Raw genomic sequence first — 20187 nt, 5'->3', positions numbered from 1 at the left:
CCCTGCACTCTGTGATCACAATGTACTTGCGCTGTTCACCTTATACCTTTTTTTTTTTTTTTTTTACCTCACCCTTCAGTCACACGAGCACACTACTACATGCACTCATGTGACACTTCACTCACCTGTCCCCCTCACGGATCAATCTGCAACCTCACTCAAACAAGCCCATCACTAATCATGCATTCATTTGTCCCACTCTGCACTTACATCCACACCCAAATTCCTCTGTTCACCTCACTCACCCTGCATTATGATGGCTAATTTTCATAAACTCTCCCCCTTGCATCTGTGCATTTCTTCCAAATTCACCCTGCAGTCACTCATCTTACCGTACTCTCACACTGTTGCATCACTCACCGTGCACTCACATGGGTACTCTTGTCACCCGCACAGTGCAGAGGGTTAATGCGCCTGCTACAGAGAACACGTACCATGCATATCACAGAACTGAGTGTAAACTATGAGTAGCGCTATCAAAAAATGAAATGTTTGTCAGAAAGGTGCTATAGAGAGATGAGGTGGTAGTGAGGGAATTCATGGAGGAGGAGGAAACGGGGGGGGGGGCACCAAAAAAGACTGTTGCACCATGTGCCACCAGTGCTAGGGCCAGCCCTGGCTGGGACTGTAGCGACCGCCCCCAACCCCTCCTTCCCTCCCCGAGGTTCAGGTCTCGTGCCTCCCCTGCTTCTGCCTATTATTATTATTTACATTTGTAGTGCGCTACTGTTACCAAAAAGTGTGCTGGGGCTAATGACCATCTGCTGCCGGAAGGCAAATGAGAAACACACAGAAGGGGAAGGAGAACCAGACAAATGGGGTAACTGAGCATAGAGCCAGGTTTTTATATCTTCCTAAAGGATAATAGATTCTTGATGGATAGAAGCAAAGGAGGGTTCCTGAATTAGGGAACAATAAGCATAGTGGCACTGGCCGAGGGGAGCATACAGGTCCGACCCATATGCTCGGTGAGGAGAGGATATGAGAGGACAGCAAGGGAGTGATAGAATTTGATTGAAGAGGTCAGGAATGAGGAGAAATGTGAAGTGCCGAAGGGAAGTGCAGACACACAAGAATTGAGTGTGAGCCAAAGGTGAGGGCTTCTGTTAAACTGTGAGAGAAGATAGCTGAGAGATGATCTGTGACCTAAAAACATAATTTGATGCGACATGGGTGAGGGACAGCAGCCATAGGGGAAGAGAGGGAGTACTGGGGTGGGTGCTGAGCAGTGATTAATTTGTAATAACACATGTGCCAGGGCCCTCACCAGTAGGCCACTGCAACTTCAACCACCCACCCATTGCCTTACCTGTGCGGCCAATGACAATACCTATGCAACTACCAATCATAACACTTGTACAAGTGTGACTATTCAGACTATTTCAAGCCCCCAAAGCTATAAGAATGGCATAGGTGTCAGAGTTTATTGTTTTTATTGTATATTGAATTATTAAACAGCTGTTATTTTGATCATCTCTAAATTACAAAAGCCGGAGCCACCATGTGGAAGACTGTCATATTGCCAGTTTGCACAATTAGGTGCCAGTGCGGAGCACCGGAAACCACCCACTCAAATTAGGCACTGGTGCTGATGTAACAGGGGAAAGGGACGTTGGTTCAAGAAGGTATGGAAGAACAAAGGGGAGATGGAAAAGATGAATGGGGAGACTGGAGAGGTGTAAGATACAAATAGACAAACATTTGAATAGAGATACTTAAGGTGAATGAGAAGTGCTGAGGGGCACGGGAGGTGACGGGGCCAGAGAGGCCATGAGATAAATGCGAGAGACTGTTAGAGATGAGGGCAGCAAAAAGACAGGATGGCAAAAGGTGATTAAAGGTGAAGTAAGAGGTTGAATGGGGAGAGTTCAGAAGTTGTAAAAAGGGGAAAGAAAATGTCCTGCAAAGTGAGAGAGGGATCCGGGGTTAGGGGAGGAGAGAGGGATGGTAGGGAGGGGGTGAGAAGAAAGCGGCATGGGTAAACGGCTTAACTCTGCACAAGACAGCCAGGGTTTTAAGGGACCCCTGCTGTTCCGGGCCAGGCCAGGTGAGCTTCTAATGTGGCAGCACGTATGCCTGCGGAGTGGAAGCCCCTTCACAAAGGTTGACTAGGCATCTCTCTGATGTTAATTGGTGTATTTTGGTTATAAACTGGTACTGATGGGGTGAAATCTTTCCTCCGTCTTACTGTGTGTAAAAATGTCAAAATAATGATGCAATGCTATCTCAAAATAAGCCTTCATACATGCACAAGTTTTAGAGAACCAAAACGCATAATTCATTTTCTCAAAAAAAATATATTTGTTTGATTCTTCTTCTTTTGGTTTTCTTTTGAGTGACATAAATACAATTATCCAAAGATAGTGAAAACTTTTTCCAGACAATATGCATGAAACCTTATATACAATGACATCTACACATTACATGCATTACCTGAAATACATAAACCTTAATCTGATTGATTTTCAAGGTCCTACTGTATTTACAAAGTATCGGGTTTTACTAATTTATATGTCCTCCATACTGTAATCATTCCTAGGTCCAAAGTGGTGAGGTCAGGTAGAACCTGTAAAAGTCCATATCAGGGGTGTCTAAATCCAGCCTAGATTAGATGTCTTTCAAGATCTGTGTGGATTCAAACAGGGAAGCCCTTGGCCTCAGTAAGGAGGTGCCAACGCGTTTTGACCTTCGTGTGGGGACCGTGAGGATTTTCAGAAGGTCTTCCTCAGGGCTGGGCTAACCAGAAACGCGAGGACATCGCAGAAGGACGATAGAACATTCACCAAGATTGACACGAAGAGTGTTCACCACAAAATAGCAAAGAAGAAGTTAAAAACTTATGAAGGTCCACGCTCTCAGGATCGGGACACCAGCTTAAGACTCACTATGGCATTCATGAAAGTCCTACACAGAATCGCCCAGCCCTGAGGAGGACCTTCTGAAAAAATCCTCACGGTCCTCACACGAAGGTCAAAACGCGTCGGCACCCCCCTCACTGAGGCGCCTAAAATCTGCCTTGAGGTGACTGAGATCTCGCCACTCAAATAGGTAGCAAGAAATAACTTGGGTATTTTATGATTTTCAGGGAGTCTGTCATTATAGGTGTTCATATACATTCTTCTCAGATTTTGCCCTGCCATTAATAAGTTAATCAGTACGCTATTGTCACTTGTGCATGCAAGTGAAGTAGGTGTAGTTCCTTTCTACCCAGTGTACCAGTCTCCAGGGGTCCATTAGACCATGATCTGAAATCATATTCTTCAGAATACCTATCTCTTGGGTGCCTCAGGTCAAGTTTAACTGATCGATCCATCCATTGATCCACAATCATGTTCTAGTGTCCCCCTATAATTATGTTTGTTTTTTCTTTAGTCAGGACAATTATGGTCTGCCTCTCCCAAGAGGTTGTGGGGATCTGCCTCTCCCCCGGGAGTGTGGGAGCCTTCCTCGCCCCGGGGGTGTGAGGGTCTGCCTCCTCCCTGGGGGTGTGGGGTCTGCCTCTTCCACGGGGGCCTCTCCCCTGGGGGCGTTGGGGTCTGCCTCTCCCCTGGGGGCATTGGGGTCTGCCTCTCCCCTGGGGGCATTGGGGTCTGCCTCTCCCCTGGGGGCGTTGGGGTCTGCCTCTCCCCTGGGGGCATTGGGGTCTGCCTCTCCCCTGGGGGCGTTGGGGTCTGCCTCTCCCCTGGGGGCGTTGGGGTCTGCCTCTCCCCTGGGGGCATTGGGGTCTGCCTCTCCCCTGGGGGCATTGGGGTCTGCCTCTCCCCTGGGGGTGTGGGGTCTGCCTCTCCCCTGGGGGTGTGGGGTCTGCCTCTCCCCTGGGGGCGTTGGGGTCTGCCTCTTCCCTGGGGGTGTGGGGTCTGCCTCTTCCACAGGAGCCTCTCCCCTGAGGGCGTGGGGGTCTGCCTCTCCCCTGAGGGCGTGGGGGTCTGCCTCTCCCCTGAGGGCGTGGGGGTCTGCCTCTCCCCTGAGGGCGTGGGAGTCTGCCTCTCCCCTGGGAGCGTGAGGTCTGCCTCCTCCCTGGGGGTGTGGGGTCTGCCTCTTCCACGGGGGCCTCTCCCCTGGGGGCGTTGGGGTCTGCCTCTCCCCTGGGGGCATTGGGGTCTGCCTCTCCCCTGGGGGCATTGGGGTCTGCCTCTCCCCTGGGGGTGTGGGGTCTGCCTCTCCCCTGGGGGTGTGGGGTCTGCCTCTCCCCTGGGGGCGTTGGGGTCTGCCTCTTCCCTGGGGGTGTGGGGTCTGCCTCTTCCACAGGAGCCTCTCCCCTGAGGGCGTGGGGGTCTGCCTCTCCCCTGAGGGCGTGGGAGTCTGCCTCTCCCCTGAGGGCGTGGGGGTCTGCCTCTCCCCTGAGGGTGTGGGGTCTGCCTCTTCCACGGGGGCCTCTCCCCTGGGGGCGTTGGGGTCTGCCTCTCCCCTGGGGGCGTTGGGGTCTGCCTCTCCCCTGGGAGCGTGAGGTCTGCCTCTTCCCTGGGGGTGTGGGGTCTGCCTCTTCCACGGGGGCCTCTCCCCTGGGGGCGTTGGGGTCTGCCTCTCCCCTGGGGGCGTTGGGGTCTGCCTCTCCCCTGGGGGCGTTGGGGTCTGCCTCTTCCCTGGGGGTGTGGGGTCTGCCTCTTCCACAGGAGCCTCTCCCCTGAGGGCGTGGGGGTCTGCCTCTCCCCTGAGGGCGTGGGGGTCTGCCTCTCCCCTGGGGGCGTGGGGGTCTGCCTCTCCCCTGAGGGCGTGAGGGTCTGCCTCTCCCCTGAGGGCGTGGGGGTCTGCCTCTCCCCTGAGGGCGTGGGAGTCTGCCTCTCCCCTGGGGGCGTGGGGTCTGCCTCTCCCCTGGGAGCGTGAGGTCTGCCTCTCCCCTGGGGGCGTGGGGGTCTGCCTCTCCCCTGAGGGCGTGGGGGTCTGCCTCTCCCCTGGGGGCGTGGGGGTCTGCCTCTCCCCTGGGGGCGTGGGAGTTTGCCTCTCCCCTGGGAGCGTGAGGTCTGCCTCTCCCCTGAGGGCGTGGGGGTCTGCCTCTCCCCTGGGGGCGTGGGAGTTTGCCTCTCCCCTGAGGGCGTGGGGGTCTGCCTCTCCCCTGAGGGCGTGGGGGTCTGCCTCTCCCCTGGGAGCGTGAGGTCTGCCTCTCCCCTGAGGGCGTGGGGGTCTGCCTCTCCCCTGAGGGCGTGGGGGTCTGCCTCTCCCCTGGGGGCGTGGGGGTCTGCCTCTCCCCTGGGGGTGTGGGAGTCTGCCTCTCCCCTGGGAGCGTGAGGTCTGCCTCTCCCCTGGGGGCGTGGGGGTCTGCCTCTCCCCTGAGGGCGTGGGGGTCTGCCTCTCCCCTGAGGGCGTGGGGGTCTGCCTCTCCCCTGAGGGCGTGGGGGTCTGCCTCTCCCCTGGGGGCGTGGGGGTCTGCCTCTCCCCTGAGGGCGTGGGGGTCTGCCTCTCCCCTGAGGGCGTGGGGGTCTGCCTCTCCCCTGGGAGCGTGGGGGTCTGCCTCTCCCCTGAGGGCGTGGGGGTCTGCCTCTCCCCTGAGGGCGTGGGGGTCTGCCTCTCCCCTGAGGGCGTGGGGGTCTGCCTCTCCCCTGGGAGCGTGAGGTCTGCCTCTCCCCTGGGGGCGTGGGAGTCTGCCTCTCCCCTGGGGGCGTGGGGGTCTGCCTCTCCCCTGGGAGCGTGAGGTCTGCCTCTCCCCTGGGGGCGTGGGAGTCTGCCTCTCCCCTGGGAGCGTGAGGTCTGCCTCTCCCCTGGGGGTGTGGGAGTCTGCCTCTCCCCTGGGGGCGTGGGGGTCTGCCTCTCCCCTGGGAGCGTGAGGTCTGCCTCTCCCCTGGGGGCGTGGGGTCTGCCTCTCCCCTGGGAGCGTGAGGTCTGCCTCTCCCCTGGGGGCGTGGGGGTCTGCCTCTCCCCTGAGGGCGTGGGGGTCTGCCTCTCCCCTGGGAGCGTGAGGTCTGCCTCTCCCCTGGGGGCGTGGGGGTCTGCCTCTCCCCTGGGAGCGTGAGGTCTGCCTCTCCCCTGGGGGCGTGGGGTCTGCCTCTCCCCTGGGAGCGTGAGGTCTGCCTCTCCCCTGGGGGCGTGGGGGTCTGCCTCTCCCCTGAGGGTGTGGGGTCTGCCTCTCCCCTGGGGGCGTGGGGTCTGCCTCTCCCCTGGGAGCGTGAGGTCTGCCTCTCCCCTGGGGGCGTGGGGGTCTGCCTCTCCCCTGAGGGCGTGGGGGTCTGCCTCTCCCCTGGGGGCGTGGGGGTCTGCCTCTCCCCTGGGGGCGTGGGAGTTTGCCTCTCCCCTGGGAGCGTGAGGTCTGCCTCTCCCCTGAGGGCGTGGGGGTCTGCCTCTCCCCTGGGGGCGTGGGAGTTTGCCTCTCCCCTGAGGGCGTGGGGGTCTGCCTCTCCCCTGAGGGCGTGGGGGTCTGCCTCTCCCCTGGGAGCGTGAGGTCTGCCTCTCCCCTGGGGGTGTGGGAGTCTGCCTCTCCCCTGGGAGCGTGAGGTCTGCCTCTCCCCTGGGGGCGTGGGGGTCTGCCTCTCCCCTGAGGGCGTGAGGTCTGCCTCTCCCCTGGGGGCGTGGGGGTCTGCCTCTCCCCTGAGGGCGTGGGGGTCTGCCTCTCCCCTGGGAGCGTGAGGTCTGCCTCTCCCCTGGGGGTGTGGGAGTCTGCCTCTCCCCTGGGGGCGTGGGGGTCTGCCTCTCCCCTGGGAGCGTGAGGTCTGCCTCTCCCCTGGGGGCGTGGGAGTCTGCCTCTCCCCTGGGAGCGTGAGGTCTGCCTCTCCCCTGGGGGTGTGGGAGTCTGCCTCTCCCCTGGGGGCGTGGGGGTCTGCCTCTCCCCTGGGAGCGTGAGGTCTGCCTCTCCCCTGGGGGCGTGGGGTCTGCCTCTCCCCTGGGAGCGTGAGGTCTGCCTCTCCCCTGGGGGCGTGGGGGTCTGCCTCTCCCCTGAGGGCGTGGGGGTCTGCCTCTCCCCTGGGAGCGTGAGGTCTGCCTCTCCCCTGGGGGCGTGGGGGTCTGCCTCTCCCCTGGGAGCGTGAGGTCTGCCTCTCCCCTGGGGGCGTGGGGTCTGCCTCTCCCCTGGGAGCGTGAGGTCTGCCTCTCCCCTGGGGGCGTGGGGGTCTGCCTCTCCCCTGAGGGCGTGGGGGTCTGCCTCTCCCCTGGGAGCGTGAGGTCTGCCTCTCCCCTGGGGGTGTGGGAGTCTGCCTCTCCCCTGGGAGCGTGAGGTCTGCCTCTCCCCTGAGGGCGTGGGGGTCTGCCTCTCCCCTGAGGGCGTGGGGGTCTGCCTCTCCCCTGAGGGCGTGGGGGTCTGCCTCTCCCCTGGGAGCGTGAGGTCTGCCTCTCCCCTGGGGGTGTGGGAGTCTGCCTCTCCCCTGGGGGCGTGGGGGTCTGCCTCTCCCCTGGGAGCGTGAGGTCTGCCTCTCCCCTGGGGGCGTGGGAGTCTGCCTCTCCCCTGAGGGCGTGGGAGTCTGCCTCTCCCCTGGGAGCGTGAGGTCTGCCTCTCCCCTGAGGGTGTGGGGTCTGCCTCTCCCCTGAGGGCGTGGGAGTCTGCCTCTCCCCTGGGAGCGTGAGGTCTGCCTCTCCCCTGGGGGTGTGGGAGTCTGCCTCTCCCCTGGGGGCGTGGGGGTCTGCCTCTCCCCTGGGAGCGTGAGGTCTGCCTCTCCCCTGGGGGCGTGGGAGTCTGCCTCTCCCCTGGGAGCGTGAGGTCTGCCTCTTCTCAGGGGAGTGGGGGTGTCTCCCTCTGGGGTGTGGGGGGTCCACCTCGCCCCGGGGCGTGAGGATCTGCCTCTCTCCCGGGGGCTGAGGGGGCTGCCTCTCCCCCAGGGTGCGGTCTGCCCCTACTGTCATAAATTAGTGCTGGTGTTAAGTATTAAGCACCGGTGCCTTCCTGTGATCCATTACATGCTAGTACCTTACAAGCTCTAAAGTGGAACGATGTCTTTCAGTTGTCTGTCATTTTCTTGCACAGAATGAATGACCTTTGACATCATTCTGTTGAAGAACCACATATGCAGGTACATGAACAGAGGTGGTTTGTGTATGTACCCAACTTTCCTCCCAGAAGTAATTTTCCAACTCCATATTAATCAGGCAATGGAATAGCCCACAGTCTACTTTTCCCCCAAAGTTGTATTCTCTTGAAAAAGCTTTCATTTATTACATTGTCAGGATGAGATCGATATGAAAGATGAATCAGTTGTGGCATTTTGTTCTCCAACATGTGTGGGTAAAATGATCTCCAAGTCTGGGATTTCACATTGGGATATTCTTCAATACAGATCTGTTTTGCATGGATAAAGGGCTATCTGGGAGATATCTTTTTATTTTTAGGTCTTGCACCTGTCGATTACAGCGCGAAAGCGCTGTCTCGCCTGCGAGACCTATAGTCACCGGCCCAGATGGGCACACGCAGCATGCTGGAATCGGCACGCGCTCCGAGTCCGGCATGCTGTTCACACTCACAATGGATCAGGACGCGCGCACACACACACACACAGACACATGCACACACACACACGCGCGCAGACACACACACGCGTGCACACACGTGCACACACACGCACACACACACACGCACACACACACGCACACGTACACACACGTGCACACCCACCCACTCCCCCCACTCACCGGGCTCTTTCCGCTACAGGCTTAGTCACTCTGCCACATCACCTGGCACACGCTTCATGCCTCCATCACATGGGCTACAACACGGAGGGCTCCCTCAGCTCCCGGGAGCCCCAGACACTGCCGTGCGCTCCATGCCCCAGGCAAAGTTGGCCGCACGCATGCGCAGTGCGTAAGGACTGCGTGTGTGTTCCTGTGAGGTCGCGTGCTTTCGCTTTCACTTTCCTTACCCCCCTTTGGCTAAACCTGTCTGCTGGTTCTGCCTCTAAGGAACACTCATCTCCACCCTGAGTGCTCCAAGCTTCTCAGCACGACCCACATGCTTGTTTTCTAACCAGCCGCGTGATTTATAGGGAAGTACTGGTTATTACACTGGAGGAACCACGACTGTGTCAGACTCTCCCGTACCTCAGGTTCCCACAGAAGCTCCCATCTACATCACGCTTGTACCCGTCATCTTGCCCACCCACTGGATAGCCCAGAGCACCCCAACTAACCCTTTGGAAACCACACTGAATCCAGAATGCAACTTTCAGACAGCTGCGTAATCTTCCACTTAGGAGCCACGTCACGCCTGCTCCCCCTACACTGGATCCCAGTGGCCAGGCAAACCACTATAAATCAATGTGCATAGCTCACTGAGCCATCCGTGGGACTCGAGCATTCTACCCTCAGGAAAAGATCCATATCTGTTGTCAAGCTAGGACCCTGGACTCCAGGCCCGCATTTTACTTCCTATGCTTCCAAGTTCCAGCAAAAAAAGACACAAAATGTGGAAAGTCCTCATTCGTCCAAACCGCCAAACGCCGGGACGTTCTGCCTGCTCAGATAAAGGGGGGCCAAAGGAAAGACTCTTTCTATTTTAGTGGAACCAGATTGCCAAAAATTACATTGAAATGTGCTGTAGCAACTTTCGATAAAGCACCCGCGCTATCTGCGCTCATATAGGGATAATTGGAAGATGTTCCCATTGGTTTTTGCTATGGGGCACGACACACACAGCATGCGCATGAGTAGTACTGTCTTACTCACACCTCGGTCTGGATTACTGCTGTATTTCCCAGCGTGAGGAATACTCATTCAAGGAAAAATGCTGTGACCTCCAAAACCCTGTTACTATGGGTTTACTCACGGTATAGGAAGTTCCCAGGCTTGAAGTGGTGCCCGAGGCCGCCGTCCCTCTTCCTGTCGGTCAATCTGGGGGTGCAATGATCCTTGCCCCGGCTTCCTTTAACCTCAGGGTCCGACACAACTTCCTCCTCTATCACTAGTTCTTTCATAGCAATAAGACGTTCATTAGCGTCTAAGCGCTGCACACTCTAGTTCAAAGATCACTAGTCCGTGGTGCTCACGTCCTTGATATCAGAAGGATAAATTGCTCAGTGGGCCCTGCTGGGATTGTATCCTTCTACTCTGATTACACCCAGACCTTCGCTGTAGCCGCATAAGGGACTGGCCACTTGTCACTTTGTACCGTCCTGTACTGACTCATCTTAAAAAACATCTCTTCGCCCTTTCCGATTGCCCCCTTTTACTTTGCCTCCTCTTGGGGGTTAACGCCCATGTTCTCGTGACAGCCTTTGTTCCCTCCCTCCTTTCTGAGCTCGTACCTGTACCCTTGTTCCCTCAGTGCATAATTTTTCAAAAAAAGTGCAGGGGTCCAAACTCTTGCTACTGAATTTGTCGCCCTGCAACCGAATCCCGGCGCTGCAATGCTGCGGCTGACTTGTCTTCCACCATATGCCTCTTTCTTCAAGCTCTCCACACTTTCTGTTCATCTCACTCTTACGGACCCGTTTTCATCTCTGCTGTAGTGAAATGCTTCACCGTAGAATGAATATATTATCGGAATAAGGTAATGTCCACAAGAATATAATTATTTATAAGTTTAATTATAAAGAAAGGAGCTTGTGCGGCAGTGACTGCGCAGAGTCACGGAATAACCATAGCACCGGGTGACGTCAGCTTTATACATACTTTGCATATCTATTAGCGCGTGCCTGACAACCAATGGGAGGGAATTCCTGATCACAACAACTAGACCATAACATCTCCTTTTCTTAAGGGAAAAACAAAGGTTGAACATCAGAAAGCTGTAGGAAACAATAATAAAGAGATGTCTAACCTAACTGGAAGTTAGGTTTACTGTACGAAATGAATTATGCACAACATATGGCAATTACTGTATAAGTATAATCAACAGAAATAAGAGCTGACACACTTCCTATTTGACAAAAAAAAAATATATATATATATATAATACTTCATTATAAGAAAGCTACATGTTAAAATCAATAATGACATACAATGGCAGTATGAATAAAAGGTAATGTAACGTTGAAAAGTTCCATGACTGTAAATAGTACGTAATATGAGTGGCAGACAGATGGTTCAACTGGAATGGAGCTCCACTAATTGGGATGGTAATAATGTCCTTGCAAAAAAAATACATAAGAAGATACTGCGGAGTGGAAAACCGAAGACTGGAGTCACATACAAATGTATATTATTAATAGTAGCTTGAATGCTGATATATGAGTAATTACATGCTCGAACAACACACTTCAATAGCTGCTATAAAATATATGTAAGAAAACTTAACATATTTTGCATAAAACTACTGTATGTGAGTAGTAACGATAATTGACACTTTATAGAATGACATACTATATTATGTAGAGCCAATCCAGTAAGCGAAATAAGTAACGATAGATGGATCCCGCCCTTATGTACCTAATTCTTTAGGTCGAACATTTGAACCGTGAACATACTTACTCGACAAAATGACTAATCCAGCTTCTAATAATAAAAAAAAAAAATTAAATATTGTCAGAAATATGAGAACTTCAGAATTGAGATTCCCTTCAATACATTCTCGGATGAACTGCAAGTGAAATGAGGATAAACTAAACCTAACTGCCTATACAACAAAATAATATTAATGAAAGGGGAGGAAAATATGAAGTGACTTACTACTTATATGCAGGGGAAAGAGTTTAGATCACATGAACTTCAATAACTCACATTGAATATATATAACATGTATGCAACATCTGAACTGTATACTTACTACGTGATGGCTTCTAGTTGAAAATCCTATAGGAAAGAGATAAAAGACCAAGGAAACATACCCTACTACCCAATAGTACTCTGTAAGTCACCTTTAAATCCCTTTAATGACAGATGAAAGGTGTGAACTATGTAGATGAATATATTAGATAACGATATTAAAGCACGTATCCTCCTCTAACTCATCCACCATATTAATCCTTGCATCATCGTTACGCCACTTATAAAAATTTCCACAGACCTTAGGAAAATGCCCTATTTTTTTGCATTTGGTACATCTATTTCCTATGGCTGGACAATATGTGGAATCGGCCTTATGATTCGGGGAACCACACCTGAAGCATATTACAGGGGAAGGATTAGAATCATAGTTAGGGTTATCATTTTTTCTCATATTACTATTTATCCTTCTTCTGTCAGTTACCAACGCTATATTTGAATTGACTGATTGATTTGCTTTTGCCAATTCCCTTCTACTTTCGAGTGAACGTTCGATACCCTTGGCGATATCGACAACCTCTGCCAAAGTAGGTTTCTTGCAGGCCAATAAACGTTCCTGGATCTTCTGCTCAAAACAATGGAACACAAATTGATCTCGGATGTAGATATCTGTCATGTCACCAAAATCGCATTTCATTGCTAACACCCTTAGATTTCCTATGTACTCTTCAACACTCTCGGACTCTAATTGTTTTCTTAAGGCAAAACGATGTCTGCCCACCATAATGTTTTCGTCTTCATCAAATTGTCTCTCCAACCTCTTAACTGCCTCCTGGAATTCATCCAGCGGAATAAATTGACCGGGATCTGGTTCATATTCAGGAAGACTTACAAACATTTCCTGACCAGCCACTCCCAACAAACCAAACAGAATAGCTTTTTTTCTTTCTGCATCAAATTTCTTGCCATTGATGGCCACTATATAATTCTCGAATGCCATATACCAGCTCTTCCACTTCATACTTGGTTTACCAGGAATTTCCAGGAAGTGGGCAGGAGCATTGAATATATTTTCATTAGACATGACTTCAACTTTGACCTCCTCCTCTTTCTTAATAGATAAATTAATGGTGATGCAGACACAACTAGCAAAACTGAAATGAACTGACAAATGCCAGGCTCAATAATGTGAGATAATGTTAAAATGTTAAAATATCGCACCTGAATCATAAAATAATCATAAAACACTCTCTATAACATACTTATAACATACTTGTAATGTGAAAATTTAATTAAATAAAATCAATGTCGGAAAGTATTTCTACACGATAAGTACATGTAAATTTCCTTAGTGATCCTGTGAACTGAACCGGCGCTAGAGAGCTCAGTGAATACACCGCTAATCAGTACTTGAGAGAATCTCTGACGAGAATTGAAAAAAAAACTTGTTGCACAAAATGGCGGCACGTACTTACGTCAATGACGTATCGACGCGCTATGACCAGCTGTACAAACTGAAGCGGATAACTGAATGCGGATGAGGTATGCGTCACCTCCAGCTGACAGTTGAAAGTAACTGTCAATTTCGCTTAACGAACGAATTCCCTCAAACGCCTCTCAAACTCTTCTTGATGTTTTTTCTGAAAAATACATCGAAATCTTTGTAACGCCGAAATTTTTAAACACAAAAACTTCACGAACATCCGCACTTGCCTTTTAGTTATCTTTCAGACGCCGCCCGACAATGACCTCATGTCAATATCACGAAACCGCTTTTCTTTCGGCAATCCTGTGATAACAACTCGAAATGTAAAAAATAAGAATTACCGATCAGCCTTGAATTAGCTTAAGAAAGAAATGCCTTAACTTGCCTTGAAATGAAATGTAGAAATCCTGAAGAAATTCGAAACGAACTGTAGAACCTCTGAAGAACTTTCCACACAAGCTCCTAGTGAAATCAGATCCCGTACCTCGTCGCCATTGTAGTGAAATGCTTCACCGTAGAATGAATATATTATCGGAATAAGGTAATGTCCACAAGAATATAATTATTTATAAGTTTAATTATAAAGAAAGGAGCTTGTGCGGCAGTGACTGCGCAGAGTCACGGAATAACCATAGCACCCGGTGACGTCAGCTTTATACATACTTTGCATATCTATTAGCGCGTGCCTGACAACCAATGGGAGGGAATTCCTGATCACAACAACTAGACCATAACATCTGCGTTCTCGCTTTACCACTGTTTCAAAACCAGATTGTGAAAAATAAATTCCAGGGCTGTGCAACCACCAGCACAAGTTAAGCACTGCTTATCACGCTTCCTCCTCTCTACAGCGGTCTCTGAGGCACAAAAACACACAGGTAATGAAGATTAGGAGGTATCCGTCATGCACAAGGAAGAGTGCCGACGGAACATGTCATTAAAAAGAATCCCGATTTAAAAACCCACAGCTCCTAACAGATTTCCATGCAGCTGGGCCACTCAGGGCAGAGGTCCACGTCCGTCACCAAGCCGGGGATTGTTCCGGCCCTACGCCATGAAAAAAGGTGTGATCTTGTCTGGAGAAGAACTATTGGCTAAGCCAGTAGATCCAACACTGGCAATCTAGAGCTATGGTTGATATTTATTTTATTTTTAAATTGCAAGCATATGCCGCAAAAATAAAAAGAAGAAAAAAAGCCACCCAAACATTTTAGTCAGCCAAATATTTGAAGATTTTTTTATTTTTTGGGGAAATATTAACTATCACATTTAATTTCAGTAGAACAAGTTTGGTGTTTCCTGGTAAGCAGACATACTTAGGACAGGTATAGAAACTTTTTTCACATTTAATGCATCACAGGAAAAATATACTTATTGGTTACAAAAACGTTAATAATGGCTTTGACTTAATGTACATTAAGACAGTTTAAACACACAGGGATGACTAACAAGCATTTACAATGCAATCGGTCTCGCATTTACGCGGGTTTGATGTATTTGCATTGTACATGATAACGTCTTTTATTTCTGTTTTGGTTTTTAAAACACAAATAAAAGGCATTGTCATTTACAATGCTAATAGCTTAAACTATCGCAAATGCGAGACCTATTGCATTGAAAATGCTTGTTTTATCTTTTACAGGTTCGGGTATCAGATCGCTTTACATAGCACCAGTTGCATTACATGAGGACACACATTCATTTTTTTGTAGGCACAGGGAGATTACGTGATTTGCCCAGAATCACAGGATGTTCAGCATCATTGCCGACACTCGAACCTGGTTCCCTAGATTTGAGGTTGACCGCCCATCTTGTTCTCATTCTACAGATAAGTGCTGCTATTTATTTCCTATGAAACACTTTGTTGGCCTATATTAGTGGGGCTTCAAAATGGTCATCAGTTGCTGCAGATGGAGGGTTCTGCCATCCTCTCTGTGTATAGCATGTGATCTACAGCAATACAAACTGAAAACTTTACACACTGGGTGTTCCACGTAGGCAGCCTGTAGATTTACAAATAAAGTAATGGTACATACTATTCTCACAAGTACTCCAACATCTCAATGCTGACAGGAAAACACATAATGAGACTCTAAGTCAATGCATTCTGACTTTAATGGAGCATTAATTTGAGTCATTCTGCACATGATATATGCCCCCATTCAGCAGTAACTTTGCAAGGGGGGAGGTGGTGCCAGCTATACACTGACGCTGTTCTGCAGCAGAAATGACGTGAAGAGCTAATGTAGGTGCCACTCGCATGTTCTTTCCACCTCACCTGGCAGATCCAGAGCAATCATTCATTTCTTAGGAACCCTTACCACAATCAAAAACGTATTTCACAGTGTACCATGTACATGTCCACTCCCAAAAAAGGTTTTAAGTCAAATAAGGACTGTAGCAATCAAATGTCTGTGACAGATCTTCAGCAAACTTGCCTCCAGTGATTGTCTTGGTGGTGAACCACCTGGCAGGATCATTGAATGCCAGGGCGAATGAGCCGTCAGTGCCTTGTGAATCACAAGTGGCAGTTACACCTGGCGGTTGCACAAGCTCTCGTCAGAGAATGGGACGAACCATGGCTTTATTTGTTCGCCACCTGTAAGAACGTGGAATATCAACAGTTCTGCAGGTTGGAGTTTCCGGAGACACGTTCCGCTGCGAGTAGAACTTGAGACTGCCTTATGCCTCCCCCCAATTCCATTCGACTCCTGCCTGAGTTCTCAAGAAGATCAGGACAGAGTGGGTCTTAACCATCCAGTGACACCAGATTGGGCATGTAGAGTATGGTGTCCAGAACTCCTGGGCTGGAGCATCTGATCTCTGATTAGGCTGCCCTTTGAGGAGGACCTAATGTTTCAGCAACAGGGACGGGTTCTGCCCTCGGGCATCCCAATCTCTACCATCATCTTTGGACATTGAGGAGCAGTAGCTAAACACCTCCCTCTGTAGTTGACTAAATAGAGTCTCTTCTAGAAAACCCATTACTGGAGGTAAGTAACGTATCCACTTTGAATCCAATACTAGATGTCTGGTGAAAGCAGAGCATGTGGTTAGCAACACTAAAAGCCACAAACCAATTGTTATACCTAAGTAACATTTCTTTATGGTTTATATGGGCTTTGAAGATGTGCAAAAGGATTATCATAGTAATTACAACATCGTAGGCAAACGCAAACACAAGAAAAATGAATAATAAGAAAATAGTCAACTTAATATGTGTTTCTTTTGGCATCCCTATACTGTCCTGCTGCTTCATTGAGACACATACCTTCCTTTTTAACGGGGGCATCTCGTACTACAGCATGTGAGAGCCTTGTGCTGTACTCCATTAAACGCAGTGTGAGGCTCCCTGTGGTACAAAGATGCTCTTCCTGAGCAAGTGTGAGGCAGGGATTTTTATACTGGTAATAAGCAGAAAAGGTGTGTGAAACACAAGTGTTCCTTTCCCATGCCATATGTGAGAAAGTTCCCCTTGCACACGTGAAAATATATTGTGAGAACTAAATACATAAAGAAATCAATAGCAGCAGTAAATCCTGTACAAATTATTACTAATGCTAAAGGGCAGAATATAGGTATATATTCTGTCTGTTAGTATTAGTAATAATTTTACCTACTAAACTAGCAGACAATAATGTCATGAGAATATAAAAATATGTGTATGTAGAACTAATGGATACATATCGGTGGAAAGGTGATGGATGAAAAGTTATTTCTCTGAAAATCTGGGACTGTATGTCCTGTAGCCCTCTGCATGTCAAGAGAATCATCTGGATTTCCTAGAAAAGACATCATCTAAAATACCTCCCTACTCACACCACCCTGTAATGTGAAGATCCAGAGGTGTCCTGGATCAGTCCATGTGAATCCTAAAGCGACCTGTATCATGGAGCTTTGCTAATTATACGATTGTGTTCTAGGTGTCCACTGCCTGTATCTGCCTTTTAATGTGTCAGTCCAGAAAAGGTACGTCTAGAAAAAGACGAGAGAAACACGAGTAGCTAACAGTCTGGACACACAAACAGACGGAAGTTGCTCCTGTCGTCCACAGCAGCACTCTCAAATGGGGAAAAATGCAGCATTAACTGGTGTGTAGTACCTGAGACACAGACTGTCACTTGAGCATTTGACACAGTACAGGAGTAAATAAAATACTCTACTCGTCTGGCTACTATGACCCGTTCATAAAATAAATGCAAGTGCAATACAACCAACCCAATAAGTGTACAAGTGGAATGAATTTCATTTTTATGACTCACTTACTTGCTTAGGTTTTGATGAAAAGCATAAACCTTACCCCACACAAACTGCTGTGGTTGGGTCAAATCTTCTGGCAAATGAGAAAATGATTGTGCCTCTTGCGAAATTAGATTTATTCAATTTTGTTTTGTTTTTTTCCTGACTGCCTGTGCCTCTCCAGATCAAATAAGGATAAAAACAATGCTCTAATATTTCCATTTAGAAACTTAAAGAAAATGTAATTCATTAAATACTTCTATTCGTAAGCATTCTGGCTGGCATCCACCTTAGATCATGATACAGATACTTCCATTTTTGTTGCAGGTGATACTGTTTGGCTCCTTAAATACTGTGATGCATTTAATGGTCTTTGTAATCACTCATACATTTAGAAATTACTGCTTGAAAGCATGTTGTATGAGCATTAAGGGGGAACTTTCTAAAGTCGGATTTTCTACATCTCTTTAAAACTTGTTCGAACTATTAGTTATTTTTTTTAAACGTATGTTACTTGTCGATAAAAAAAACACTGAACCGCGGTGTGTAGGTAATAAGCCCTGGTCTAGCAAATTCTCCAGATTTTTCAAGACTGTTCTAACTTGAAATTTGCCAGTCGTACCTGATTTACCAAATCTCTGTTTGCAATGGCTTTTGATATAATGTCTGAACTTTCTTTCAATCCAACAGACAGTGTGTTCCAGAGTGAATTTCAGAAAATGGACCAAGAAGAGTTTACAAATTTTTTGAAGTCTCGTTTAGTAAAATCAAGAAAAGGAAAAGAGATGGTCGTGAATTATTCAGAACTGAAAAAAGCTAGAGAAAAGCAACACAAGACAAAAAACAGAAATCACAAATTGCACAAAATGGCCATTAAAATTGAGGAAAATGTAAGCCAACCAACTCATAGTAGCACACCAGAGAGAAGAAAGACCCACCAGAGGATTTATACATGCACTGAATGTGGAAAAAGCTATATGTACCGTTCTTCGTTCCACAGCCACAGAAGAACTCATACAGGCGAGAAACCATATTTGTGTCCCATCTGTGGGAAGAGTTTTACTCATTTATCCACAAGGATAAAACACCAGCAAATACATACAGGCGAGAAACCATATAAATGTAGCGAATGTGGGAAGGGGTTTGGCTCCTCATCTCACATGCTACGACACCAGCTAATACACACAGGAAAGAAACAGTATGAGTGTAAAGAATGCGGGAAGAGGTTCAACCAGTTGTCCCACTTGATTAATCACCAACAAATACATATAGAGCAGAAACAGTACACTTGCAAAGAATGTAACAAGAACTTTAACCATATCTCAACTCTAACTATTCATCAAAGGAAACACACCGGAGAAAAACCCTACAGTTGTCTGTTTTGTGGAAAGTGTTTTGGTGACTCGTCGTCCCTTAGTACACACCGGCGAACACACACAGGTGAGAAGCCATACAAATGCAATGTTTGTGGGAAAAGGTTCAGACAGAAATCCTGCCTCGACCGACATCACCGCACACACACTGGAGAGAAGCCCTTTACATGTAGTGACTGCGGTAAGAGGTTCCGTCAGTCATCACAGCTGACAGCCCATCGGATGATACACACTGGAGAGAAGCCCTTTGCGTGTCTCACATGTGGCGATTGTTTCACCCATAAGGCATCCTTGATCAAACATGAGCGAACCCACACTGGAGAGAAACCTTTTGTCTGCAGTGAATGTGGAAAGGGTTTCACGGATAAGTCTTCTCTAGTTAAACATCAGAGAACACATACGGGGGAGCGGCCTTACACCTGCACTGTCTGTGGGAGGCGTTTTAGGAATAAGTCAGCCCTTGTAAAGCACCAGGCAGTCAGACACACGGAAGCGAAACCTTACACATGTGCTTACTGCGGAAAGGGGTTTCGACAGCCATACTATGTGATCAGGCACCAACGCATACACACATGAACAGGAATCAGGTTATTACATTTACCTCTAGACCGAAGGCAATAAGGAAAACTAAGGAAAAATCACTAGTACTGTACCATTCCTCCCATCCAGCAGTGCACCTTCATGTTACGGGTTTTTTTCACTGTAAAGATTTTTTTTGTTGATTTTTTTTTTTGCATAACCTGCTGGTGAGGATTTTCACCTTAAAATGTTTCCATTCTTATTATTTTCAAAGACCAGACTGAATAGAGACTGGTCTTGGTTTATACCAGAAGCTGCAGGGTATGTTAGTTTTACAGACATATTCTAGAACTGTGAACTGTCTGAATCAGGTTCTGATAAAGTTTACTGTATTAAAGATGTATACATTTCTTGAAACTCTTCTGTACTTAAATAATGAATAATTATTGCATAGAAATGAATGTAATTATAAGTAGCACAAACACATAATTAATTAAAAAACATTTGGAAGGTGAACGCTGCTTGTGTTAAATTATTAATCTAAGAAGGTAAAATTCTCCATATTGTGCTCCTTACAATGCATCAAAGGTACCCCCTCTTTCAAACTCAAACTAATGAAGTCTTAACAGGGGGCTTCATGCTGAGCCCATGGGCCTCACTACGGAATGGTGGAAGCTGCTGTGCCAGCAAACACACTTGTCTGCCACTTTACATTTTTACCACTGTTTTGCAGTTCAGTTGTGCTGCAAAGAACCTGTGCTAGTATGGCCTGTCTTCTTTTGTTTACATCTGAACTCTGATATGGAGCTGTGATTTCGCACGGTACACAGGATTCTGCACACAATCCATCAGTTTTGTTTCAGTGACCAGAGTTAAATGCAGTTAAAGTGCTACCCTCATGAGTCCTTATTATGGTAAGTGTTTCCAAAGAGAGGCAACATTGCTTGCCAAGTAAAAGGAAACAATATATATATTTAATCCCTCCCCTGCTGTTACGTAATCCCTCACCTGGAATGC

General features: G+C 48.7%; 1 protein-coding gene across 5 annotated transcripts in view; it reads left to right on the top strand.

Annotated features, from left to right (window-relative positions):
• The window catches only part of LOC144827674 (uncharacterized), a 171917-nt gene extending 152231 nt beyond the window's left edge, over window positions 1-19686 (top strand). For all 5 annotated transcript variants that reach the window (XM_078685920.1, XM_078686124.1, XM_078686077.1 and 2 more), the window contains one exon: window positions 17969-19686. In XM_078685920.1, the coding sequence (XP_078542046.1) occupies window positions 17969-19227 (1259 nt within the window). In that variant the 3' untranslated portion in view covers window positions 19228-19686. The remainder of the gene's footprint in view (window positions 1-17968) is intronic.
• The last annotated feature ends 501 nt before the right edge of the window (window positions 19687-20187 follow it).

The sequence above is a fragment of the Lissotriton helveticus genome, chromosome 1_1 (genome assembly GCF_964261635.1).
Source record: "Lissotriton helveticus chromosome 1_1, aLisHel1.1, whole genome shotgun sequence".
Classification (NCBI taxonomy): domain Eukaryota; kingdom Metazoa; phylum Chordata; class Amphibia; order Caudata; family Salamandridae; genus Lissotriton; species Lissotriton helveticus.
This window is presented reverse-complemented; position numbering and strand designations above follow the sequence as displayed.